Source organism: Macadamia integrifolia, chromosome 3 (genome assembly GCF_013358625.1).
Source record: "Macadamia integrifolia cultivar HAES 741 chromosome 3, SCU_Mint_v3, whole genome shotgun sequence".
Taxonomy (NCBI): Eukaryota; Viridiplantae; Streptophyta; class Magnoliopsida; order Proteales; family Proteaceae; genus Macadamia; species Macadamia integrifolia.
In genome coordinates, this window is record NC_056559.1 from 11,042,790 (window position 1) to 11,070,222 (window position 27,433).

A 27,433-nucleotide genomic window follows, 5' to 3' on the forward strand; every position below is an offset into this window, starting at 1 on the left:
AACTTCTAGAAGTAGGCAATGTTCAGCCAAAGCCACCAGAATGTGAACCAACTGATTCAGTGAGCACTGACAGGGTATTAGATCAGTTTTTTAGAGCTTCATGATTAATTTGCACGAAGCTCTCCTCTTTAACAAGGAGATTAAAATACTTCACAGCAGAAATTTGGCGCTGTGAGTGTGAGAACAATAAATCCTTTTCCCTTCTATATAATATCGAGAGAGACTTAGGCGGATATTACAAGGTACAAACCAATGGCCTTTCACTGAAGAAGGTCCTTACAGATGTTACCAAAAAAAAAAGATCTATACAAAGAAGGATTTAGTTTTTCTAAGGTCATGGTGAATGGGAATCCATTTAGCACGGCTTGTTGGATCACATTTGGATTGTTCTGTTGTTAAATTCAGCCACCAGTGAAAAAAAAAAAAAAAAAAAAAAAAAAAAAATGAAGAATGGGAAAAAGAATGTTATCCTACTAACACAAGAAACACGTAAACACAGTAAATGCCAAAAGACCATGCTACCTGTGCGTCTTTCCAGTGGCCTGTGTGCTAACGTGTATTTGCACCATCAGGGTAGTGTGCCTATACGTGCCTACGTTTGTTTGGGAGGTGATTGTGAGGTCTCTCTCTCTAGAGATAAGGATTATATTAACTTGTTCCTACACTTTGTGGCCCAAGCAGAACACATCAGCTTGACATCACTCATGACAAAGGCGTAAGCAGTCAGGACAAAGGAGTAAGGAAGGTGGATTTTTTATTTTTTTCGTTCAAGCCTTTAATGTGCTCTACTGTGACGGAGAGGCTTTGTTTAGTAGGTTAATGATCCTATCTTAAACGAAAAGGCCGAAAGTCAAACCAAATTAATTCAGAGAACACTTGGATTTGTCTATATTCAATTGGAAAAATTAAATTTTCAATTAATGATAATTTTTTTTTGGTAGAATTAATGATATCGTCAATGTACAATCCCTATTGCTTTCGCCGTCTGAGGAGTGAGAAGTAAGGACTAAGGACTAAGGAGTAAGGACGGTGGATGCCATTTTCTGTATTTTATTTTCTTTCTTTCTTTATACAATATATTTACCTATAAAAAAACAAAAAAAAAAGACGGTGGATTTTTGTTTTTATTTTTCTATTTTTGTTCAAGCCTTTAATGTACTCTACTTTGATGGAGAGGCTTTGTTTAGTAGGTTAATGATCCCGTCTTAAACGAAAAGATTGAAACACAAACCAAATTAATTCAGAGAACACTTGGATTTGTCTATATTCAATTGGGTAAGCTAATGTTTCAATTAGTGATAATGTTTTTTTGGTAGAATTAATGATTTTGTTAATTATTTCACCAAAAAAATGATAATGTTAATTCATTGAAAATTTGTTTTCTTGTGAAATGATCTAAATGTCTACTTACTCTAAAATTTATCTATGTCCAAAGACCAAGTTTTCCCCACAGTCAATGTAGAATCCCTTGCCATGGATGTTAGGTGACCAAGAGAGCTATATTTTTAAATATGTCAATAAGGGTGGAAGTTTTTTGATGAGATATAAAAGAATCATATTTGTGATCACATTACCATGTGCAAAGGATTCTTCCCACTCAATGGCTAAAGGAAAACTTTTGCATTTATTATGGAAATTCTAATTTAGATTTTATGCTGTTTTGGCTCTTGCCAACTTCTAAAGCTATCATGTGCTCTAGATGGGATTGATATGCAAGGCTTTAAGTAGTGGTATGGAAGGTATAGTCCCACAGGGGTGATTTTAAGAGACATCATATCAAAGAGATGCAAGATATACAAGATATGCATGGAATTGGCTAAGAAATGCACGAAAGTGCTTATGTTATATATAAAATCCAATTTTGAAGTATAAAAACTTTATCATGGGATATGTGAATATGGGGAAATAAATGCTCCTTAGCTATAAAATGATACCCCTACGGCCCTACCTCACTATGGCTATCGCACCTAATCCATTTCCAATAAGTTGAAACCAAAAGAGTAATTATAGCCATGGTTCTAAGTATGGATGTCAATCCCAAGCCCGCATTGATTCGATTGATCGGGCCTGACAGTTTAAAAACTAGCTTGACTTGCACCGGTTATTAAATGTGCCAGACTTGAGCCTGGTCCGTTTACAAGCCCAACTCGGTCCGGCACATTTAGTCCCAATGTTTATATGTATATTTTGATTTTTATTTGATAAAATAAGGTATATATTTATATTTTTATCAATTATTGAATGTAATTAAGTGTAATATCTTATCTAAACTTTGATGATTTAAAAAAATAAATTAAAATATCTTAAAACTAAGACAATTAAAGACCCTTTAAGGTTTTATTGGTACATTACCTTGTTTAAGGCCCAATTATTAGTTAAAGCCCAAAATCTGACCGAGCCTAACACGAGATTGACTCATTCCTTAAATAGGTAGGTCACGGTCCAAGGGTGTAAACCTGCCATGACCGATTAGGCCCGATCGGTTGACACCCTTAGTTCTAAGTATTGCTTCAGTATCGTATCGACCGATATGCATTGGAATTGTTAGAGATCGATATGATATTGACACAGATTGGTTGTATTAGCTAAGAAAATGGTCCATTTATTTATTTATGCTCGATACCAATCTAATACGACTTTCATAACAAAGCCGGAAATAACGGCTGGCATAGAAGTCTCTCGCACGGAAAGTGATGCTACTGCTGGATGTCACGGTTCTGGGGCACCATGATCCTTCTCTCTGGAACAATCGAGGGCACTGACTGATTGCATCAATCATTTCTCAGTGAGCTATTTATTGCTGCCAATACCGCTTCGCTTGCATGCAAGTCTTGTACCGATATCAATGTTTGTTGATGCCGATTTAAACACCTATTCCGATACCTGTAACCTTGATTGTAGCGGAATTATCCACTTAAGTAGATAACAAAGGTTTGCACTTGCATAGAGACGAGTAAGGAGGTAGAGTAGCATAATAATAACATCCACCAGTGTAGTAAATACGAATTACTCGTAGACTTGTAACAAAAATAAAATTAGTTATAGTCAGATGGATTGAATGAAATTAAGAAAAAAAAAAAAAAGGTTGTTTTCAGCTCATAAACGCCGCTATATCCGCTATGAGATGGTTGAGACGTTTTTTCCTTATTTAGGTGTACTGAATTAATTGCCGCTGCAACACCCAACTACCCATTTCAGTGAAACAGATTAAATTCCAAGACCTATCAACCACTTTCTCCACCATTAATCTTCCTCATTTCCTCTCCTCCTCCTCCTCCTGATCTGAAAGCTCACACACAGACATTCTACTACATTGTGTTCATCAGTTCATCATCAGAAAGAGGGAAGCAGAGTACTCATCCAATCCACCGTACGTCTTCAATCAATCAATCAAAGACGAAGTCAAAGACGCCTTCCAGTACTCCCAGTGAAGAGAGTACTCAGAGACGAAAGAATGTCGACGATGTACACAGTGAAGGTTGAAGAATCGACACCGGCGGCTGGAGGAAAACCTTCTGCGGGGCCTGTCTATCGCTGCATATACGCTAAGGATGGTCTCCTGGAGTTGCCTCCCGACATTGAATCTCCTTGGGAGCTCTTCAGGTAATTAACTAACTAACTAACTAACTAACTAAACTACTAGTACAGATCCAATTCCTCTGTTTTGCTTTTATGATCCTAAGTTCATCACACGATTCAGAGACCACCATTGCGATCTAATCACATCCATTTGGACTTTTGGGTTTACTAACTCTAAGTATCTTATCTGAAGAGATACTATTCCCAAAAGCGTAACTATAAACTCATTTTTCAATAGCCTTCCAAATGAATCACCTGGGTGGTGTATGAATCAAGGTTTTAAAACTTGGGATCGGTCTTAATCAAACTGATCTGATCGTTTAAGATACCAACCTGAGGAGGGGCCGTGGGGGTGGGATATTCAGCCCAAGCTCAATCCTCTAGGCTCAACTTAGCCTCGGTTGGCCTTAATTGATTCTTGCAGACCCATGTATATGATGTAACTACAGATAATTATGTGTTATATATAAATTAGAGAAGGTTAGGCACACTGAAAAACTTTAAGTTAGTGCTTATTGTGTCTATCGCTTTCTTCTATCCTTCGCAATAATTCCCCTTGCCCCCTCGTAGGATGTCCCATGCCCTCATTGGTTGTCTTCTATGCCCATCCTTTTTCATATAAAATATAATATATCTAGACAAAAGGTTCTGTGCAGGATCTTGTCCCCTTCTCACAAGAGGGGTCAAAATGACAAAAAAACCCTTATGCAGCCGTGCATAAAACCCCACCCCTATTGTATATTTTCCCTATAATTATATATATATATATATATATATATTAAACATACAGGGTTGGGCTGGGTTCAGATCGAGGTCTCAGCCCAGGCCCATCTTGATCTGGGCCTGAAAATCTCAACCTAGTCCAAGTAAATTAAAAAACCCAGCCCAGGACTTGTAGGGCTCAGGCAAGCTTGGGCTTGTCAGGCCAAACTTGCAACCTAGGAGGGGTTTAATCAATATAAGATAAAAAGAAAAAAAAAATGGCCCATGCAGGTCTCGAACCTGCGACCTTCGCGTTATTAGCACGACGCTCTAACCAACTGAGCTAATAGGCCATATGTTTCTTTTTTAACAAACTTTCATACAAATTTTAATTTCCGCCACCTTTCGTCGTTGTTCCCGGCGATGGAGGTACGCCGCAAACACCATTAAAACATCAGCAACGGCGTAACGCTTGCCTGGGAACATTCCCAAGGCATCCTTTCCCACTTAGTCACTCCACCTCCACTCTCTTATAAACTTTTCATAATTTCTTAAGCATTTTAGCTCTTGCCCCCTTGCAATTCGTGAATATCGTACCTCTACTTTAAACAATTTATGATTTTGGAACTCTTCGTCTTATGCTTCTCAGCCATTCCTTTAAAAGGAACAGTGAAAACCAGATGCTGGGCCGCCGGAAGGTCGTTGGTGACAAGGTATAATTAAGTTCCTCTCTCTCTCTCTGTGGGTTCTCTACGATCAAAACAAATGCAACCCAATACCCCCAACTGGGTAGTGAGGATCAATGGAGGTCAGGTCTCATTTCTTCGAAGGAGAAGAAAATAATACTAAATACTAAATACTAAATACAGAAATTGAATTACAGGCGGGTCCATACGTATGGTACACTTACCAGCAGGTTTATGACCAAGCCATCAAAATTGGGTCTGCCATCAGAAACCGCAACGTTAATCCTGTAAGCCACTTTGCTACAGTCCTTCTCTTTTGTTTTGATTTTTAAACTCCATTTCTTATTAAGTATGGTTTATGTGTTGGCAGGGTGGTCGTTGTGGCATATACGGATCCAACTGCCCTGAGTGGATAATAGCAATGGAGGTATACTTCCTCTGTTAATGACAAAGATGTGCAAAACATTGTTATTTTGCATGTCATGCAGCTTCTATTGCTCATGAATTGTTTATTTTTTAAGATCCAGTTTTATTCTTTAAATTGAACCAACAATTATACATCTGGGAAAAAAATCGTCTGTAATTCTGATCTCGTACAATTCCGTGAAATACCACCTTAAGGGGGTGACACGTGTATTGATACCAATGCAATGGTCCAGATTTGATTTAAATGGCTCTTCACTGATTTAAGGTTTTATTAGTTGTACTAGATCTGGACCGCTTTTTGTTAATTTGGCATTTAAAGAAGAAAAGAAAAATATATATAAATATAAAATTTATACAACACAAGCAGAGGGAAAATGGAAGTATTGCCAAATTTACTGGTTTGATGCTAGTTTGTAGCTCCAATGAAGTTAGTGAGAATAGTGTTTCTAATGGCAATTGACATAATTTGTGGTTCTTCCACAGGCTTGTAACAGCCACGGCATATATTATGTTCCTCTATATGACACCCTGGGTAGGCCATCTTTCTCCTTCCCATTTTCTTATTTTTCTTTGGGGACAATTATTCATAGATTTGACTTGATCATCTGCTTGAAAGGGGGAGGGGGGGGGGATCCAGCAATGTCATAACTGTTTCGGTTGTTCTGCTTTTCTTGCAGGTGAGAATGCAGTGGAGTTCATCATCAACCATGCTGAAGTCTCGATTATCTTTGTTCATGAGAAAAAGATTCAAGCAGTATGTTGATCCTCAAAGTATCTAATATTGTCAAATGGAAAAGTATCCCTGAGAGAGAACTGAAACCAACCTACTTATGTCTTGACTCCTGGTTCACATGAAATTTTTTTAAACTTGCACAGCTCTCCGTGTGATTACTCATGATATTTTGGTCCGCTTTGATTGTGACCCTTTTCTGTCATCAAAAAATTATGGCTTCCAAACTTGGTTTTATTGAATAGATTGCATATACTTCCTATTCTTGAATAGATTAGTTTTATTTGGTAAATTGCCTTGGGTTGCTGAATTCTCTCTTCTCCATCATTCGATTTCTTTTCCCTCCCTTAGCTTCTCTCTCTCTCTCTCTCTCTCTCTCTCTCTCTCTCTCTCTCACACACACACACACACACACACATGCACCCCCCTCTCCCACACAAGATAGTATTTATTTCCCTAAAATAAGTTCTTTCCTTTCTGTACTTTGTCTTTCTGCTCTGAGATGGAATGAACTTCTATAATATTCATAGGGTGATGGACAGTAACTGTTTGTGCAGATGCTCAGGTCCATTAAAAAATGCACTTCACATCTAAAAAGTAAGTTGACTTCCAATCTTCTGTCTAGCATCTGGGTGACTAATGATTTGAAGTGGTTACTATGTTTAGTTTCTGACGGAGCATCTCCTCCATCCAGCACTCATCAGTTTTGGAAAGATTACTAATGCACAAAAGAAAGAAGCTGAACAAGTTGGGGTGTCCTGCTTCTCTTGGGAAGAATTTTCCTTAACTGTAATTGTTTGACATCTTATATTTCTACTTCAAACTTTTGTAATTACTGTATTTATTGTCTTTATACCTGCTGTTTTGTTTCTATTGGTCTACCAGAAACTTTGGAGCTCAGGTTCTATATCTTAGTGCAATGTCTACATCTGAGCCTGGCCTAATTTTTTTCTTTCTTTTTTCGTAGGGGAGCATGGACTGTAAACTTCCTCCAACAAAAAAGGGCGACATATGCACAATAATGTATACTAGTGGAACAACTGGAGACCCTAAAGGTGTCCTACTGACTAATGAGGCTATCATGGCTGAAGTGTTGTCCATGGATCAACTGATTCTAGAAACTGGTAAACCGGTAAAATAACTAACACTGTATATTTCATAGTGCATATTAATATGTTCATACCCTTAGCATCCTTGGAACCGATGGTGATTATCAGAGCCCAAGAGCAAAAATGTTCCGTATTTCTTTGTCAAGTTTTAGTGTTCACTGTTTAACTGAAGTATGTTTTCACTAACTATTAAAATAATGCTGTGTGTCCAAATTTATTAAGTACATTTTATGGATATACAACTTTATATGAATAAACAAATCATTGTTATCTTTTAAATATACTTAACAGAGGACTCATGGATATCATAATCTGCTCATCTCATTGAAGTCATGGACAACTTTTTGGAAACAAAATCTATAAGATACGATTCATCCACTGCTTGTTGACCTGCACATTTACTATATTGGTGGTCATTAGTCTACATCATCAATTCATAGCAGCATAGGAGTTGTATAGACAAGGACCAAGGTGTCCCACGTCCAACACGTCTCATGCTGCATAAATTGTGGGTGGGAAACAAGTAGCTTTATATAGAAAGTATGTTAGTCTCTGAAACTGCATAAATTTTAAGTTCAAGTGTTTTTGAAGATTCCAATATATGAATCGTAAAATTATTTCAATACATGCCCCCTAAGCAGTCATGTGCCGCATTTTTTGAGAACTGAGCAATCATGCTGAACCTGCCTATAGGTAGCTTTTGGGTCCCAAAAAGTTCTATCCTTTTCGGGAAGAAATTATTTAGAGTTTAAGGGTGCAGTGATTTGACTGATATGTCAGAGTAGTGAATATGGTTTTGTAAAGCTATGGATGGACTATTTGACCTTGTGTAGTAGTTAGTTCTCTTTTGAGGGTTCACTGAATTTCTCCATAAAAAAGAGAGAGAGAGAGAGAGAGAGAGAGGGATGTTCGTCCTGTTGTCATTTGATCATCCCAAATATTCAAAGCTTCTTGTTGTTATCTCTCTTAGAAAACATTTTTCCTGATATGTTTAGACTTTAGGCATCACATAATAGTATCAAACTTTAATGGGAGTGATGTGGCTCACTTAATTAAAGGGATGTATGATTTCGTGTTGGTCCAACTGCTTTGACCATGGGGAGAGAAAGATCTTGGCTGTATATGGTGTATTTTATTCTCTGTAGATTGAATGGATCATCCTCCTAGTAATCAATGGTAGTTTTACTACTTGAGGTGTTAGCCTCCTAGTAGCAGTGGCAGAAACCTATAATGAGATAAAGGTACAATTCTTTCTACTTTCAGGTGACAGAAGAAGACACATACTTTTCGTTCCTCCCATTGGCCCATGTATTTGATCAGATAGTTGAAAATTATTGCATCCACAGGGGTGCTTCCATAGGATTTTGGCAAGGGGTATATTTTTTACTCATTTGTGATTTATTGAACTCTTTTTTCTTTCTGTTTAGAGTCAAGCTTAGTTTTCAGATAACCTTGGATTTCATTTACAGGATGTCAGGTATTTATTTGAAGACATTCAGGAACTGAAGCCAACAATATTCTGTGGGGTACCTCGAGTATTTGACCGTCTATGCACAGGTTTGAATCTTATTAACGAGGTTTTACCTTGTTTGATTTATTTAGTTCTATATGAACTGCTTCAACAATTCCTATTTGAAGGTATTCTTGATAAAATTTCATCGGGAGGAGCACTGAAGAAGGGGTTATTCCAATGGGCTTACAACTAGTATGTTGAATAGTAAATTCATTTGTTGCTGATATATAATTTTCATTTCCCCCTATTTCTTGCCTTTTAATTAATAAATTTTTTTTTTAACAGCAAATTGAAAAATTTGAAGAATGGATTCAAACAACATGAAGCAGCCCCTCTCTTTGACAGACTAGTCTTTGAAAAGGTTTGTATCTCAATTCTCTGCTTTTTGCCTCTGAGGAGATGTAAAATCCACATTTGACAAGGCCTTTCATGTTAACTAAATGTCTAGATCAAGCAAGCACTAGGGGGTCGAGTCCACATCATCATATCTGGAGCTGCACCATTACCTCTACAAGTGGAAGAGTTTCTGAGAGTAACAAGCTGCAGTCTCTTGTCACAAGGATATGGTATGGTATATTGAGAAAACTTCTGCATTGCGGCATCCAAGAAACTAGTTTGACTCCTGCTTGTTTTATAGTCTTACTTTCTTCCCTCTACTGTTATTAAACACCAGGTCTTACAGAAAGTTGTGGGGGATGTTTTGCTTCCATAGCAGATGTTTTCTCTATGATTGGAACAGTGGGGGTTCCCATGACAACCATAGAAGCGAGACTTGAGTCAGTGCCTGAGATGGGATATGATGCACTGTCCAAAATGCCACGTGGAGAAATTTGCCTGAGGGGAAGAACCTTATTCTCTGGTTACTACAAGCGACAAGATCTGACAGATGAAGTCATTGTGGATGGGTGGTTTCATACAGGTAAAAATTCTTACAGCAGGACCCCCTAGAAATGATTATCAAACAATCCAAAATCAAAAGGATTTTGCTTTAGCTTCATGCTAGATTTTGCAACTCTTTACTGGAAAGCAATTTTTAATGGAACTTACTGAAAAGGGCCTTGAGAAATGAAAATGATGTGGTTTCCCATGAGACAATTGTGGGAAATCTCAGGGAAAAAGACAAGGAAATGCCCAAAACAAGCAAATTTTCTAGGAATTACGTGTCTCAATGTAATACAGTTTTGCACATTTCCCTGTGCTGTTTTTCACTCATTTCTACTGGCATCTCCTGCATCTCCAGGAGTTCACATATACTGTCTTCTTTGCATCTTTTAAGAACTTTGGCTTCTATTTTCCCATTCTATTTCTCATGTTGTTTCTAACTTTCATCGACTCTTTAGAAGGATAAAGTATCCATTTTGTATGCATCTTAGATCCATAAGCTCATCAAGCAACACTTCGCAACTGTTCCTTTTGCATTATAAGCTCCATTTTTACCTGTTGAAAGCCTCTGCATTGTGAAGATTATATTTATATTTTTTTTTCTCCTTAGGCATGTTCTTAAAAGAAAAACCCATTGTACAGTAAATCCTCTCCACAAGCCACTTCTTTTGGCCATGTGAGACTTTGACAATCATCAGAGACTGATTTGAGCATCAATCTTGCAACTTCTTGTCAAGAATGGGGATAGTTTTTGCTTAGTATTCTTTATGAGATTTACATGTATCAGCTGCTTGCAGGTGACATTGGAGAATGGCAGCCTAACGGGACAATGAAAATCATTGACAGGAAGAAGAATATTTTTAAGCTGTCCCAAGGAGAATATATTGCCGTGGAGAACATCGAAAGTATATATGGTCAATGCCCTCTTGTGACATCAGTACGACATCAGACCAATCATAAACTTACTACAGTAGTACAATGATATAGAAAAGCACATGCACTTGATACATAAGTGATTATGATATATCATCCATGTCAAATGATTATCTCTAACATGTTCAAAGGTGATATTCCTGATGAGGCAGCTATCAGTATTGTTCCCCCTGTTCCTGTGGAATATGTGCAAGGTTTTATAGGATGGAGCATGCTGGTGTGAATACACTTGACAGATACTGAAACATTATTTACTCTTAGTTGCACTCTATCTTTATGCTTCTCTGCTTGCCTGTACTTGCACATTGTATTTGACACCTTGCCGAAGTTTCCTTCATTCTATTTGGTCTACTCTCTGTCTAATTTATAATGGTGCACAGATTTGGGTCTACGGGAACAGCTTTGAGTCCTTCCTTGTGGCTGTGGTGGTCCCTGAAAGAAAGGCAGTTGAAGATTGGGCAGCAATCCACAATGAGACTGGAGATTTCAAATCATTGTGCACAGACCCAAAAGCAAGGAAGTATATTCTAGACGAGCTCAACAAAACTGGTCAGAAACATAATGTATGTTGATTATGCCTTTTTCCAAGTTGCTGAGTAACTCGTAGGCTTAAATATATTTCTCTTCTAATATGGTAGATGTTGGTACAGCTTAGAGGTTTTGAGATGCTAAAGGCAATTCATTTGGAGCCAAATCCTTTTGACACGGAGAGGGATTTGATAACCCCAACATTCAAACTGAAAAGGCCTCAGCTACTTAAGTTCTACAGGGTATGTCTGATCATGTCTTATTCCTTCGAGATCTTTCTGTTATTTTCAATCTGAAATTGAAATTTTGCATAAAATATGGGTGGTTCATGCCATATCTATACATGAAAAGAAGAAAGGGTGTCTTCTTATTCCTTTTTTCTCCTCCCTTGCCATGTGGCAGATATGGACACAAGGGTGGGTCCTAATGACAGAGGACCTAATGACAGAGGAACCATACCCATCTTATGGATCAAATTTCAACCCTAAATAAGCACTGGAAGTGGTTGAAACCTGAAAGTGAGTTTGACATTCTTGTAATTTTCTCACTTTTAAGACACTTCCCCTACTTATTGGGCTGAAATTTGACCACTGATAGGGGGTCCCTGGAGCCCACCCATGTTTGCCATGGCAAAGGAGCACAACCTTGTGACAAATACAAATTTCACGAAACTTGGAGAAGTATATCTATAATTTAATCCTACGAAGAACAAAAGTGCTTTCATGAGGTTTGTGTAAAATGGTAGGACATTATTGCTTCTATTGGTTCTGTTTTATGCCTTTGATGATGCTCATACTGTCATTGTTTGCAGGACTGTATTGATCAACTGTATAATGAAGCCAAGGCCACAAATAAATGAATGATGTTTGTGTGTCATAGATGTGAAATCAAAGATTTGTTATCCAAAGCAACTATGGATGCTGGCCTAGTTTCATCCTCATATTAAAAATAGTGCTAATTATCTTCTCTTTTTTTTTTGCTTCAAGTGAAAATTATATGAAGCTATGAGCAATCAATGTGCCATTTTCTAAAGCCTGAAAGGGAGGTTCATTACATAAACAAGGAAAACCAATCCTTAGCCTCACAGCTAACTGGTATTCTTTAACAATAGATGTGTTGTGGGTAGGTATTATAGATGGTGACTGGCACAATTGAAGGAAGGCTTAATGTGAGAACTTTAACAATGACTTTTGGGTTTAAAAGTATGAAAGATGACCAAAATACCCTTACCACTTTCATGAAAAAAAAAAAAAAAACAGGGTTTAGCCCTACTATTGCTGAACAAATTAAAAATATATATATTTGAAATTTTATGCGCAAAAGTAGGAAAAATTACCATAAAATCCCTACATTATATGCAATTCAAGATGCAGAACATACTTACAAAAATTATCATATATGCATGATAGATTAAAAAAACCTGAAAATAATTTATAACATTCATTCCCATAGCATGTATGAAATTACCATAATACACATGCTTTGCAAAATAAGCCTAAAATCCTAATTGGTGCCATATAGAACTGTGATAATGATATTTGATGAATAATGATTAATACGAACATGCTGAATAATTGAAAAAAGAAGAAACTAATCAAAACCTTAAAATTACTATAAATGCCACTGTGCATGAAAACCATAAGTCTAGAATATAGTCAAATTTCAAAATAAAGTCAAACAACCATATTACAAGTTTAAATAAAATGAGCTTAAACAAATTAGAACATGAAATGCAAATATTGTTGATATAGGCAAGCCGCCCGCTCTAGGTAAACTAGTAAGCGGCAGGAACATGAGGAACAAGGGAGGGTTAAGGGTCTTTTTACTAAGAGGAAGAGAGAAACACATACCCAGACTTTACCCCTTGACTTATGGTGCTTAGAATGGGTCTAGATGTGATCAGGAAATAAAAGTGGAAGAGTCCTTCCGGACTTAAAACATGGGCTGGCGGGCGTCGAGGCCAAGCTGGTTAGCACTGGACGCTGATTGGGTCTAGGCCCAGCAAAAGTTGGGGTTGGGTCCATTGTTGGGCTATAATGGGCTTTTTTCTTTGGAAAGTAGTAACTTTTATGCACGTCCAAATTTGCATAATTTTGACATGGCATAGGTCTTTATGGATTCCTTAAACCTCTCTTTGGTTGCAAAGAAAGTTATAAAGAAAGGAAGCGAAAATTTTTAAATTAAAAAAATGAAACTTAGTAACAATTATTCTTATCATACTAAGTAATGATGTTTAGATATAGTTTTTATTTTACTTTTCATATCAAAGGGATTTAGATAAAAAATAAAGTGGCTATTAATAATCAATTATGGAATGATTCGAGTTAATAATATAATCATGTGGGGTAATGATTACAAAAAATTTATTTATTTTAGGTTTAAAAATTTCATTTCCTTTCTCTTCCCTTTAATTTCCCTTGTGATCAAAACGGAGCAAATGACATAAAAATCAGTTTTGACCAAATACTAATTCAAAAATCTTTCCAAAGTGGGTAACACTAAGTAACACCATAAGGTTGAAAATAGAAGTTTTTTTTTTTTAAACTGTTTCATATACAAGGATTTCCATGCTATAACACATCCAACTTAAAATCTGGTCAAGAACTATCGGTAGGTCACATCTGGACCATCCCATCATTCAGCCTCTAGCTTAGGAAATTTTTTTCCTTGGGTCAAAATCCAAGGTCTTTTAACTACTTCTTGGCCACTCGGCCAACCAGAGTCATTTAAGTAAATTTTCAGACTTCTTCTTCCTATCACCTCCGTATGTTTCCTAAGGCATAAAACAAGACCCCATATGGTAATCTAGGATATCCATTCACCATCGATGTGCACATTTCAATGGGATAAATGAGGTGTCTACACTTGACCTAATCCTTCGTCATTTTTTTACAAATGCTCCATAGAGGAGAATATTTAAACATAGGATCGAGTTTCTTTGTGCCCACAGTGAATGGGAATTTGTTCACCTTCAGAATTAGGGATGCAGGGGTGGATTTGTGTGGAGAGAGAGAGAGAGAGGGGGGGGGGGGGGGGGAGTAGGGGGTTTTGGACCCTAGGATCACGCGATGAGGTCAAGGGAAACTTTTTCCTTAAACATATACAATTTATAATTTATACTTTATAACTGAAAGACCACATATTCATTTTTGGCCCATGAGCCATCCAAACCATGTAGTAGCGTGGCTACCACCCACCTTCTGTTCTACAATTGAGAGTCTTGAGAGAATGAAAATGGAAGCTGAAGAAATTAGTACAGCCCCAGCAAAACAGGCAAGATCCAGCCCAGTAACCAATGGTATGTTCTTGAATTTCTCCACTACCCCCACCTGGAGTATCATCAGCACTGCATGCCCAATTTTTGATTTTTCCTCAGATACTGACTTCATCTCCACCCATGCTGGAAGCATCTGGAAAGATTATAGACACATGACCAATAATCTCAGTAATAAATTCATAAGTAGATTTATAAACATGCATGCATGCATGCATGAAGGAGATGTGAATCTCCTATTTTTTTCCCCTAGGTATTCATATTAGAAATTTTATTTTTGGGTATATTTCACATTAATTATTCTTGTCCAGTGTTGAAGTATAAGTCTAGCAACATTTTGACTAACCATGAATGTATCCTAAAACTCCATGAGCCATCTATTACTAATAGTAATTAATAGCAGCAAATCTATATATTCTTTTTCTTTCCCCAACTCATATCTAGAATCAAGTAGTTGTTGGTTTTGATTCCTGAATTGTAAACATTTTCCTACGTTACTCTATAACCCAGGTTCTGATTCAAGTGAGTCACCCAAGTTAAGTAAAAGAAAAGAAAATAAAATAAAATAAAAGAAGAAGAAGAAGAAACCTAGTCAAGAGTCATGGAGACTTGTCCGACCAAGTTTAAGAAATGACTAGATCAAGTTTGAGTCAGTCCGAGTTTTCATTGACTCAGTGTGTTTGTAGTCATGTGAAATTCAATGGTTTTGTTTTGTTTTTTTTTTTAATTAGCCAATATTTATACTCCATGAGTTTTCGTCTACAACTAAACAAAATGTAGATCAGTTTAGCCTTTGTTCTTTCTTCTCATATGTGAAACAACCATAGTTCCTACTCCTTTCTCACTGGAAGAAGGTAGATATTGTAAAGAAAAGAAGAAAAAAATGACTCACCCTTACCAAGTTTGACTCATCTTGTCATCAGGTTTTGAAAAGACCACTGGAAAAAAACTTGATTTTCCAACTACAAGTCTTTGGCATTACTATAAATATTGAAAAAATGTCTCCCAATGATTTTATAAAAATAGATTAAAAAAATAATTTGATTGCATTTAATTTTAATGACCAAGGGCAGTGCACTGACATGAAGGTGAAAAAGCCCAAAAAAGTTGGATTGAGGAATCAGTCTTGTGCTCCCTCTCTTCATAAACTTGGAACCAACAAAGAAAACATATAATCCAGTCCCAAAAATAAGCATGGCGGTTCCTAGAAGAAACATATCTGTCAAAAAAAAAAAAGTCATATCGTTACTTCTTAGCAACCAAAAAATCCCAACAATCAAAACTAATGTCTTCTGGTTCTATTGAAAGAGAGAAAGTGAGGGGTGGGTGAGGAACATATATACCTATGGCCTCAATAAGTAGCTCAACCACGTGTCCTTGATCTGAATTTTGCAGCATCAGATGAAAATAATTCAAATATGATTCTATGATAAGGACACAACCCTGCATTAATTTCATAGCCATTAAAGAAAGAGAGTAGTTAAGGAAGCAACCCTGCAATATTAATCTGGTTTAAGAATTTCTTCAGTAGTAAAATGCTGGTAGTACCTCAAAGAAACACAAGATTGAGCCCAACAAGGATCCAGCAACAGCAAACAATGTAAAAAACCTGCAATCAATGAATGCCTGCATGGTAGATCAAGCTTATACAAATTAGTTATAAGAGGTATTAGGGTTCCACGGGAAAGCAATTATGTGGAGGTATATGGTTTCTACCTTAAAATGATACAGAAGATAATGGAAAAATAATAACAAACAATGCACACAAGTTTATGAGGTTTAGCAAGATTACTACCATCCTGCCTGTCGAGGCGTTTACACTAGTATTCTGTGGATTAAATTGTGACAGAATATAAGACATTGTACACCAATAAAGATTTGGATAACCTCTCTTTAATGGAAATTTTTATAAGAAAGTCTCAACAAGTGGTATCAGGGCAGAAGATTATAGAAGCACCTACCGTCTCGAAGAACATCTCAACCTTTTGTCTCCATGATTTCCTTTCGACATGAGAACTTAAAATCCTAAGAGCTGTTTCTGTTACATTTGTTGAAATCGTGTTCTCAGAAGCAACCGATTCTTTCCATGCAACTGCAGATAACTTTCTCTGATCATGACCATTCCCAGCTGAAACTACTACCACCTTCTGATCTCGATCTCTAGTCACCCTTGTTTTGCCTAAACATCTTAGCAACGTTGATGAAGAGGAAGACGAAGGAAAATAAAAATTCTGTGGAGAATTGGAAGTGCGAAGCATTAATCTATTAACCCCTGCCATTGATGAGAATTAGTTGGTGTTCTTGGTAGCTGATCAGTCTTTTTATATTATATTGTGTGCCGAGGGAGGATGGATCAAAAAGGTCAAAGTGAAGTGTACAATAGTGACATTCGCGGCTCTAATAAATCGTCTTTTTCTCTTCTCTTTTGTTGGAGAGCTCCTAGGTTTGAAGCTGAAGCTGGCAAAGAAAAAGGGTTTGTACGTAGACATTACTAACCATATGGTTCTTTCTGTGTTCATGGAGATGGTTGGGCCGCACACGTGTCGTTTTTAGACGTATTCTTCACAGTAAACACTTCCCCTTCTATTTGGATTGCTATTGGCTGTCGTTCATTTTTATATGTATATATATATATTTTTTATTGAGAGCTGGTAGTTGCAGTCTTGCAGAGACGACTGATAACGAATCCACACAATAAAATTTCATTCCTGAGTTTGAAGAATTGATGGTTTGATGTGAAGGGCAGGGAAGCTTTGGCCGTTCGTGAAAAAAGAGGAAGCAGAGCTTTCCTTCCTAGTTTCCTTCTTACTTTCCTTTTGGTAATGTCACAATTCATAATAAGTTAACAACCACTAGAAAACAGGCAAATGTCATCTTATAGCAAAAATTTTGGGAAAATTATTTGATTACCTACTTTTAGATTTTTTTTTTTACAAAATTAACCACTCTATATGACAATAATAAACAAACTCAGATTTGGATTTTCGTTAAAACCCAATTTTGAGTAATCAAGTAATTTTCCCAAAAAATTTTGCTATCGCTGAAATCCCATATCAGACTGTCCTATTGATGAACCGAGTGGTATTGATATCTGATTTTATTACTCCCAATGGTCCATATGATGATATTTTGATGTATTTCGGGCATTTTTTCTTATGGAGGTTTCAGTTGATGGACCTTTAAATCTATTACTATAAAGTTGTTTGATGATAGCACTAAAAGTATGTTGGGACTTGTTTATTTAATTATCATTAATTCCTACTTGTTATTTTTGAAAACTTACTTGTGATCTTAGAGGGTCTATATTTTAATTTGCTTTCTAAAGGACACCTTAGATCTCATGATACTAAAAAACCTACAAAAATAATGATGAAACAATCTTGGTAAGAACCATTGAAGATCGTTTAGGAATTGGTACCACTCCGTCCCATTAGTAAACGGGACTGAGATCTAAGTTTGGTCTCATTAATTAAATGGGACGATATTGAGATTAGTATCTTTGATACCGATACCAATATCAATACCGATACAAATCATTCCGATTCACACCCTTAAATCTGGGTTTTATGGGTTGGGTAACATTATCCTTGTACTGAAAACCCAGTGGCTTGGACCGATCCAGATTTGATTGCATTGGAATCTCACGACTCTGGATTCGGACCACCTAATCCAAACGGCCAGGAGGGCTTGACATGTTTCCTGCCAATAGATTCTGAGCATTGATAAAAATGTAAGGCAGGTACAATAAAAGGAACAACACATTCACTGGCCCAACAAACTTAGGAAACAGCAAATCCCATACCATACAGTTTCTGTGATGGTTTGGAGCTTCTCTAACCTAGCAGTGGTGTTAATCGGTCCCACAATTTTAAGTCCCACATAAATTTGGTTTGTTCATAGCCCCCTGGGCTAAATGAGTCGATATTGTTCAAGAAGCAAATGATCCATCCATTTTCCACTACAAATTTTTAAATTTAAAAACACAACTTTTGTAATTATCACCACTTTATGAATTGCTGTTTTTCTTTCTTTTTTTACTTTCAAACCAAAAGATTTTAACTACATGGGTAAGTGAAAACTAATAACCAATTGTAAAATGATTTTAGTATTCATGATATAATGACAAGAGCAATGATAATATATTTTTTTTTCAATTTCTTTCCTTTGATTTCCTTACAACCAAAAGGGAGCATAAAGAACAGAAACCCAAATCAATTTTAGGGCTTTATTTAAAGAAAAAAAATGGCATTATGGATTGTGTACATGTGTGCCTCGTGAAGGGAGAAAAAGAATGGGAGCTGCACAGGGATAGCAAGAGATGAAAGACTCCCTTTTTTTTTTTTTTTCCCAATTGATTTCAAAGCCATCCTAATAAATTGAGACAAAAATAATCAGTCGAAATCAGACTCTACACACTAAATTCTGAATCAAATTGGCCAATCCAGATTCAGGATTTGTAAAATATTATACTTAGTGAAGGGAAGTGGGAAGAGAGAGAGAGAGAGAGAGAGAGAGAGGTGAGTGGGGGGATGTAGCTCAAAAGTGCTTGAAACATAATCACAGTTGAACCTCATTACTTATGAGGGTGAGAGTGACGACGTTTTATCATCATCGCCACATTTTCCCCTTTCCCCTTCTCACACCGACCACCACCTCCCTCAATTACTTCCACCACCACCAACCAAACACAGATGTCTTGAGCATTACAAAACATTTCAGTAATCATTCGGCAATCAACTAACTACATTATATATGTTTGTTGAAATTAAAGTGTGAAAATATTTAAAAAGAAAATACTCTTATCAATGATTATCAAGCCAAAGATTCAATTCAAATTATATACTTTATCAATTGAAAATCTCCTCCCAAAAACTACAGAACATCAGAAGAGAAAACAAAACCCCATTAAAAATAGATCAAACAATCGCTCTGTTCAGTGTCTGCGATCTCAGGGACAAAGAATCAGTAAGACAAATCTATTTCAAAATCAGAGAAACCCTAAAAGAAAACTTGCAAACCCAGTAAAAAGAAATGAAAACCCATTAACAATCTGTAGTGAAGAGTTTCTCTCAGACAAATGCCTCGATTTGTCGTCACGGGAATAGAATGGAATTAGATCAGACTCGTCATCTGTAATTTGTTCATCACGGAGAAACACATCACTACGCCCTTCGTCCAAAAACCACCGAACCAAGCAGAAAAGAACAAACCAATATCCTATCAAAACTGCAAAATAAACTAAAACGAAGTTGTTGGATCGAACATCACTTTCAGCAAAACATAAAAATGAATCATAGATCACTAAATAAGAGGAAATGAGAGAGCCAATGATTGCTTGCTCACAAAATAAATATTTCGACCAGAAAAAGATAAGTTGAAACGAAAATGCACACAGCTAGTGCGCCGTCAGGCGTGCTTCTTGGTTAATATAGATGTAAAAATTTAGGGTTAGGGTTCCATTATATGAACAGCACAAAATTACAAAAATCTCCTTGCTCGCTTTACACTTAACTTGGGTAAGCATGAAATTATAGAGATAAAGAAACTCTTGGACCTTTTCTAACCATGGTTTAAAGTATCGCTATCCAATCCCTTACTCAACTCGAATTGGATTGGATTCAATTCCTGCTTTTGATATTTTTTTTTTTTGGGTAAAGAGCTTTTGATTTTATTTAATCTATAGGGGTTGGGAGGTCATTTTATAGAGAGCAAAAGAGAAACACACATGGAAGAATAGAACTGGCGCAAGAACTATATTCCTAGTCAGAAACCATTTCCCCTTGATTGAATTAAATTATGAAATTTAACACATGGTTAATCTAGATTAGGTCCCTCAATTCAACTATTGAAATAAACATGTCATTTATGTACATGGAAAATAAATATTTTATGATAATAATAATTCACTTTCAAAATAATAATAAAAATAATCCCATTCTACATTCGATGACTCCCAATCATAGATTTAATTATCGATATCGATATCTGCTCATACCAATATAAATCAGTGGGTATCAATCACTTTTATCTTGCTTTTTCAATATAAATATATATATATATATAAATTTACTCCTAAAACAATATGATTAACCAATCCGAATCAATCAAGTATCAATATCTATCGATACTTGAAACCATGCTCCCAAATCTATTTCCTGCCTAGCTAAAGTTGAGAAATCTCAACGTACCCAAGGCCAGTTCTTTTTTTTTTCCTTAACACCCAAGGCCAATTCTACCAGGCTAGGTTTCAAACACTGTACAGACTTGATCCTAGACTGAATTTTATATTTCTCGTATACATATAATTGAATTATGAAGGATCCACTTAAAGGTTGTTGATGCGGTTGAGTCATAATAGAGTCTGATCTCAACAAATATTGAAGGACAAGAAAACCTAAAATTTTCATTTAAAAAGAAAACAAAAAAAAAAACCCTCCAATCTCGATAAAGGATCTTTTGACACTAGCCACTTGTCACTCGATAGGAAGCCATTTGGCTCTCTCCCTGACGAAGGTTTTCTTTTAACACATTTCACAATAGAAGTCCAAATAACAATGCAGGTTTTAACAAATGATACAATGGATAGTTTTGCTCAAATTGAAAACCAGAATCTAATAATATTTGTAGGGATAAATAAGACAAATGACACAAATGATTTGTCTGCTTACACTGCAAACCACAGGAAATCCCATAGCTGCATTCCAGAGGGACTAGATGAAGTGGAGTACCAAGGCCCAGACAGGGTAAACCAACAAAATGATAATCCCCAATGTGTTTGAGATACCATGAGTCCGTGTGAAGGAATTCCTGAACCCACCGGATGCACGGATGTGCTCTTGTAATAGATAACACCCAATGCCAAGACAAATTACGATGCCGACCCAACTGCTCCTCAGGGTGTCTGCGAAAAAGCTTGGAGCCACAACCAGGAGAAGAATCAATGATCCAGGCATCTCCAGCCAGTCTGCACCCACCCACATACATCAATTAATAGGATGAGCATCAAACAGCTACTCTGGTGAGTCTTCACATATAATAAGGAAATGTAAACATTTCAGTGAGTATATGTATCTTATGTACCTGAATGACAGCCTTATGTTCTATACAATGTCCTTTTTTTTTTTTTCTGGGTAGGAAGGAGATTCATATAATCAAGGGAGGGCCGAGAGATGAGTCTAGATACAAAGCATGGGAAACAAAGGGGGAGGGTTATGATTCCAATAAACAAAATGGCGATTCTTGAAACCAAACCCGCCAGCAAAAAGGTCTGCTACTGCATAGGTACAATATGAACAACCTGAAACTGAGATCCGAGAATAAGGCAATCATTTATGATGGTATCAATTCTCCATAGGATGGAAGCAGACTCGCCATTGAGGATATTAACGACCATAAGGTTATCACTCAATAATGATATGATTAAAATTTCTGGAGAGAGCAATCTGCATACCAAGACGAACTGCTAAGGCTTCTGCTACATAAGCATGATTAAAACCCACATGTTCAGCAAAGCCACGGATGAAGAGGCCATTATCATTTCTGGAAACACCTCCCACACCTGCATGACCAGGGTTACCAATCGATGAACCATCAGTGTTGAGCTTTAGAAAACCAGATGGAGGGGGAGTCCATGAAATCCAAATTGTGGTTCTATGAATGGATTGTGGCTTCTGAGCATGGAACAATTCAAGAGCAAATGTCTGATTCTGTAAAAAATGTGTTTAAGTTTGTCTCGAATTCTTGACATGTTTTGAAGATTGATCCGATCCGACATATTTTGGTGGTGACCCAAATGGGAAATTTTCTGAGATCTGTGATGGAAGCAGAGGGGTTGGGTCGACCCGCAATTTGGAGTATATATAATGTATTGTTGCTTGTTGAGAAAGTCATTGTATTTTAGAGTTTTTCGAGCTAAGGTTTCAGGGCGAGTTTTTCATCGCCGCTGCTAGGGTGTAATTTCTCTTCTGCATAGTGAATCATTTTCTTCTTCGCCTGAGGACGTAGCACACCACCCTGGTGTGTGAACCTCGTTAAATATCTGTGTCGTACGGATCTATTGTCTCTTTATTATTCGTGCTTCTTGGTGTTTGATCTTACAAAATGGATTGATCATTGTTATTTAAGTATCGTGTCTAGATAGCTGAACAACAGATCCCAAATGATACTGGCCATGTGCGAGCAAAGCCAATTCTTGAGCTGAGAAGGCACTTTGAGAGCAAGGGATCTAGCAATCCAAGAGTTAATGGAAGCTGAGAATTGAGGGAGAGGGGACTGCCGAGCAAACTTTCAAACATCAGAAGACACAGGACATGATATGAATAGGTGTTCAGATGTGAGAGGAGAGAAGTTGCATAAACGACAAGTAGGAAGGATGTTACATAGATCTTAGAATAAGAGTAGTTTCTATTTTTATAGTTTCTAGTCTTGTAATAGATGCTCTGTTATTTAACAAAAAGAATGGCTGGACAAAGGCCATGATTTGAAGAATGAAAGAAGGGATGGCTTAATGCTGGTTTACACTGAAATTCAACCGCTGTGAGAGACAACTTGGGTGAGAGGCCCTTGTGGAGATAGGAGGGAGACCTTCTCTGTGGTCGGTAGATACCTACGTATACTTCTCATTCCCTCTTCTTCTCCTACCATCTTCCCCTTTTATTTCCGCTGCAACAGGGATTACTGCTGGTTTACCACTATCAGAATTGAATTGTGGTTCCCCTGTTTTTCATGTCTTTTGCTGCAACTCTAAAAGGGTTATATCTCTACATCCAACCATTGATGCGTGAGAAATTCTGGGGTTCATACCTAATAACCGGACTCATCCATCAACCAAAACTTGGTTCTGAACTTCTGATCTGTTCAGCTGTTAGGTAGTTCTTGGTAGTTACTAATTTCTGAAACCCAAGTTTCTACTTTGAAATACCTGTTATTTCCAGCCTATCTAACCATTGGGTTTTCCCCAAATTTTAGGTATTAATACTATTTTTTTAGACCTACACTCGGCCAGGGTTTGAATTAAATCTGATAACCACATTTTAATTTCTACTCTCTTAAATCTGGTACAATTAATGTCCTGCGATCCTGGTTATTTTGTTTTGGTCATTAATGGTTTGTGATTAGGAATCCATCATTTTGGTATCAAACTATGGAGGCACAGCAGAGCCACTATTTTATGGGATGATATCGAGGGTTATGAATACAACCTACGACTGAAGGAAGATCATGCAGATCTAATTTGGCATCACAATGAAATTTGTGGACAACTTTTTTTACAAGATGGGGAGAATTGATGCAGTTCAGAAGAACAAGAAAGCCAGCAACAAACCAGACCATCAAACTGTACTATGAATGAACTAATAATATGTGTAATTTTGAGTGTCCAAAGGGTTGTATGGGCCATGGGATTTATTTTTTTGGGTTTACTTTTGCAGTGGGCCAAACTCTATAAACCCAAATACTTGAGTTTTAAGTCCTAAACAGGATTGAGTAGTTATTTTATGTTTTCTTAGTCATAAAGAATATTAGGTTTCTATAATTTGAGTTTCTATTTCCTTGTAAATTTTATATTAGTTGCCTTTTTGTAATTCTCTCCATTAGCCAAGGAGAGTTTCTATTTTTTGTAACAAAGTAATTTATAAAAAAAGGAGGAGGCAGTTCCTAGCCTCCCACGATTTTGACAGAAACCCTTTGAATGCTATGTGCATGTGTGTGAGTGTGAGACACAGCAAACCTTGGCGAGATTCTAAAGTGGAGATTGGGGAGAGGCCATCTCCTAGTTGGTGGGAGACCAACAATCCATTTCTATCTTTATTCTTCCACCAATCCCTTGATCCCTATAAGGCTATATAACTCTTTTCTGAACCTGTCCAAGTCCAAGCTTTTATCATCACACCAAAAGCAACCACTTATTACATACAAACATGGCTCAACGATTGGAACCATTTCTAGACAATAGAATAGAATTAATTACTAAGTAGTAAAAATGAAATCAGTTTAGGGGGGAGGGAGGAGGGGGGAGGAAAGCTTCAGTTTCATTATATAAAATGGCAGTGGAAATCTTATATCTGCAGGACCACACCTGAGAGAAGCTCGAAGGCTATGGAGGAAACAATAGCTGTTTGCCATGGCTAATATAGCTAACGTCCCTTGGAAGATTGAGGATGACAATTCAAAGAAAAAAGCACATTTTAGGTAAAGATAATCCACCCAATGAACAACTATAGTACAACTCAAAATCCAAGACTTAATATGGGATGTTTCAAAACCTAAAACATTTGATGGAATAACCCTTTTCCAGGCACAATGGAAGCCAAAGAAAATCCCAGGTGCAGAAAATTGACACTCGCCCAATTTGATTAGCATTTTTTAGAGCAAAGTCAAATCTGATGGCAAGCCTGTCTTGGGCTTTACTTCTCACCTAGAGGGCTGGGTACCTGCAAACTAAATGGGCCAGTATTGGACAGAAGGCCCAAGCTTTTTGCTTGCTATAAATACTTGGTAACTGAAAAAACATAACTAGAAAGTTTAAGCGCATACTTTCACTCAAGTCAGTAGAAACATGATTCATCAAGATTGTTAGACCAGAAACACATACCTGGAAAGCGTCGTGGGAAGAAAAGCCGTAATACAACTGCAATAAAGGCAATCCATTTTCCAACCTCCCCACTGCACCATAATCAACTTGAATTAGTTTATGTGAGAATATAAAAGAAGAAAAAACTGATCCAAAGAACAAAAATGAATTAACAGTAAAGATGATCACCTTAACAAGTTGAACAATACTGAAGGAAGACTGAAGAAAATATAAGGAATTAAAAGTGAAGTCAGCATGTTCGTCCTCCAGTTTGTTCGGTCCAAAACCAACAGGTAACTGCAGTAAGAATATAAGAGAATGCTGTTAACAGATAACAATTGCTAGCTCTGTAAACGGAAGTAAAGATGCATCACGGTATATGGATCCACACTAGAGTTACAAATCCCAGAGTAGTGATGGCATCATTATGCCAAAAGGCTCCAATAAGGATTTTTAGTGACTAATGAACTATTTTTCTTTTAATAGACAATTACAGAGAATTAATAAAACCCTTCTGTTATATAAAGAAACTAAAGCAGAAAATTTCCTCTTTTATTAATATAAAAGGCTCTTCCAGCAAAGACGAGCAGTCAAAAATTTTTCTGACCAAATTAGTTAGTTCTTTGTCTCAATATCTCTCACTTCTGAGCAATAATATAAATCCATCTATCTCTAAATCTAGAAAATGGGCTCATTTTCTAGTAATGCGAGTGGAACTCTGATAGGAACAGCAAATGAAAATATGAACTATAGCTTCCACACAAAGTCCAAAGAAAACAAATGATAATTAGATGTAGCAGCTAATGAACAGATGCATCAGAAAATCAGCACATTAATTTCCTATGCAGATGCTGCCAAATTGCACTGACAGAGCTTCATGACTAGAAGTAGCAAGATATAGGAAATTAACCCAGCAAATGGGACAGGACTTCATGATCATACTCAAAAATATGCACGTAATCGAGTATGTTGCTGTAAATGGTGGCCATGACTCTTTGGCTTACAAGAGATAACGATTTAACATATACACCAAATCGTGGTTTAAAATGTAAAATATCTAATCCTAGACTTTTTTGAGTTGAATAAATGCTTTGAACTGTCTAACTACATGAAAAAACAACATATTGTCACAAAGGTCTTGCAATTTTCAGATCAACAAAATTGCCGACCATGATAGTTCCTTTTAAATGGAAAGCTCTCCACTTGATAGAGGCATGCCTGAGGGGCTAAGTTAAAAATAGCAGCCGTATTGGTTGCTTGACAAGCCATTTACACAATTTTCTTCTTGAAAAGTTCCCTCCCCTCCCCCTTCCCCAACCCCCCACCCCCCCCCCCCCAAAAAAAAAAAAAAAAAAAAAGACCACAATAAAGGGCTAAATATATGACAAACAACAATGTATGTACCACAGCAGATTAAGGTATAAAAGGGAAGCAACGGATGAAAATCTTTTCAACGTCTTAACTGAAGCAGAAAAGTTCATATGAAACATGGGGATTGCCAAACTGAACAAGTAGTTGCATATGGAAACATGGGGAAATGAATCAGAAAAGTTCATATGGAACATCGGGATTGCCAAACTGAACAAGTAGTTGCATCGATTAAGACGAACCAAATCAAATTGACAGGCTAAAGCATAACTAATATGATCAAACAAGATCACGATCAGGAAATAATGAGACAAAGAGGACGTAATCCATCAGATTATCACAAGACCGCAAAACCAGAGCAACTTATTATTCCTTTAAACAGGTATCACAAACACAAAATCACCCAGAAAACGGAGATTTTACTCAAAATTGAGTAATTCAACTTATCAAGAAGTGGATATGAGAGAGAGAGAGAAGCGGGGACTTACATTGCAGCAAAGGAAGCCACCCATTTAAGAAAGGTAGTTCCAAAACCTAGGCCTCCCAACTTGACTGCATGAGTGGCAAGCTTCTTCGCGGCATTGCCTAGCTCCTTCAGATCGGAATTGATCAGCTCACTCGTCGTCGGATCAGTTTTCATGGCCAAATAATCCATCCTCCCCATTGTTCAGATCTAAAGGGAAAAACAAAAAATTAATAAAAGAAAAAAAGGGTACCAGATTCACAGTTGCAGAAGAAGAATTTCACAGGAAATGGAAACAGAGAGTGAACACTGATCCCTCAAAACCCCAAAAGTCCGACCTCTTCGGTTTCCTTCTGGAATGATTTGGGTCCTATGCTCACAGATAATACTAAATAGAGAGAGAGAAGGAAAATCAACAACTTTTTAAATACCATACATAACTGAACAAGAGTGCCACTTTGACGCCACGTGTGGACAATCCATGCACCGTGCGTCACCCGAGTTCACTCTGATTGGTATGAGACAATGCATCACCTTTGCGACAACTTTAAAAATAAATATTTTTAGGTTTGACCCAAGAAAAAGAAAAAAAGATGTTGACGTGGAAGTTGGAGAGTGGAGAATACGCTTGATAAATTTTTATTTTTTTTTTGTCAAAATTGATTTCTCA

General features: G+C 36.9%; 3 protein-coding genes and 2 non-coding genes across 8 annotated transcripts; 1 reads left to right on the plus strand and 4 right to left on the minus strand.

Annotated features, from left to right (window-relative positions):
- The first annotated feature begins 3,226 nt into the window (after nucleotides 1-3,226).
- Nucleotides 3,227-12,031, plus strand: LOC122074473 (probable CoA ligase CCL6). Of its 2 annotated transcripts, none has more exons than XM_042639311.1 (19): nucleotides 3,227-3,603; nucleotides 4,931-4,994; nucleotides 5,165-5,254; nucleotides 5,338-5,394; nucleotides 5,877-5,925; nucleotides 6,071-6,147; nucleotides 6,681-6,720; nucleotides 6,818-6,912; nucleotides 7,091-7,255; nucleotides 8,496-8,606; nucleotides 8,702-8,789; nucleotides 8,871-8,937; nucleotides 9,031-9,106; nucleotides 9,194-9,311; nucleotides 9,419-9,664; nucleotides 10,425-10,564; nucleotides 10,941-11,123; nucleotides 11,211-11,330; nucleotides 11,900-12,031. In XM_042639311.1, the coding sequence occupies exons 1-19, from the start codon at nucleotides 3,455-3,457 to the stop codon at nucleotides 11,945-11,947; spliced, it is 1,983 nt and encodes a 660-aa protein (XP_042495245.1). In that variant the 5' UTR covers nucleotides 3,227-3,454; the 3' UTR covers nucleotides 11,948-12,031. The 2 variants fall into 2 exon arrangements, with proteins under 2 accessions (XP_042495245.1, XP_042495244.1); XM_042639310.1 differs by having other exon boundaries at nucleotides 11,686-11,936.
- Nucleotides 4,561-4,634, minus strand: TRNAI-AAU. Its single transcript has one exon. It is a non-coding gene; the product is annotated as a tRNA-Ile (tRNA).
- Nucleotides 12,032-14,157: 2,126 nt separating the features above from the next.
- Nucleotides 14,158-16,637, minus strand: LOC122072958. The gene is made up of 5 exons (XM_042637400.1): nucleotides 16,324-16,637; nucleotides 15,911-15,988; nucleotides 15,706-15,805; nucleotides 15,445-15,581; nucleotides 14,158-14,498 (listed from the first exon to the last, which is right to left on the minus strand). Exons 1-5 carry the CDS (start codon nucleotides 16,618-16,620, stop codon nucleotides 14,232-14,234), a joined length of 879 nt encoding a protein of 292 aa, XP_042493334.1. The 5' UTR covers nucleotides 16,621-16,637; the 3' UTR covers nucleotides 14,158-14,231.
- A 2,789-nt stretch (nucleotides 16,638-19,426) lies between these two features.
- Nucleotides 19,427-19,515, minus strand: LOC122074994. The gene has a single exon (XR_006139135.1). It is a non-coding gene; the product is annotated as a small nucleolar RNA SNOR75 (small nucleolar RNA).
- Nucleotides 19,516-20,876: 1,361 nt separating this feature from the next.
- On the minus strand, nucleotides 20,877-27,180 carry LOC122072663 (cold-regulated 413 plasma membrane protein 2). Of its 3 annotated transcripts, XM_042637044.1 has the most exons (6): nucleotides 27,102-27,180; nucleotides 26,789-26,973; nucleotides 25,122-25,229; nucleotides 24,954-25,024; nucleotides 21,813-21,920; nucleotides 20,877-21,326 (listed from the first exon to the last, which is right to left on the minus strand). In XM_042637044.1, exons 2-6 carry the CDS (start codon nucleotides 26,962-26,964, stop codon nucleotides 21,073-21,075), a joined length of 717 nt encoding a protein of 238 aa, XP_042492978.1. In that variant the 5' UTR covers nucleotides 26,965-26,973; nucleotides 27,102-27,180; the 3' UTR covers nucleotides 20,877-21,072. The 3 variants fall into 3 exon arrangements, with proteins under 3 accessions (XP_042492978.1, XP_042492977.1, XP_042492979.1); XM_042637043.1 differs by having other exon boundaries at nucleotides 26,789-27,144; XM_042637045.1 differs by lacking the exon at nucleotides 21,813-21,920 and having other exon boundaries at nucleotides 26,789-27,139.
- Nucleotides 27,181-27,433: the final 253 nt, after the last annotated feature.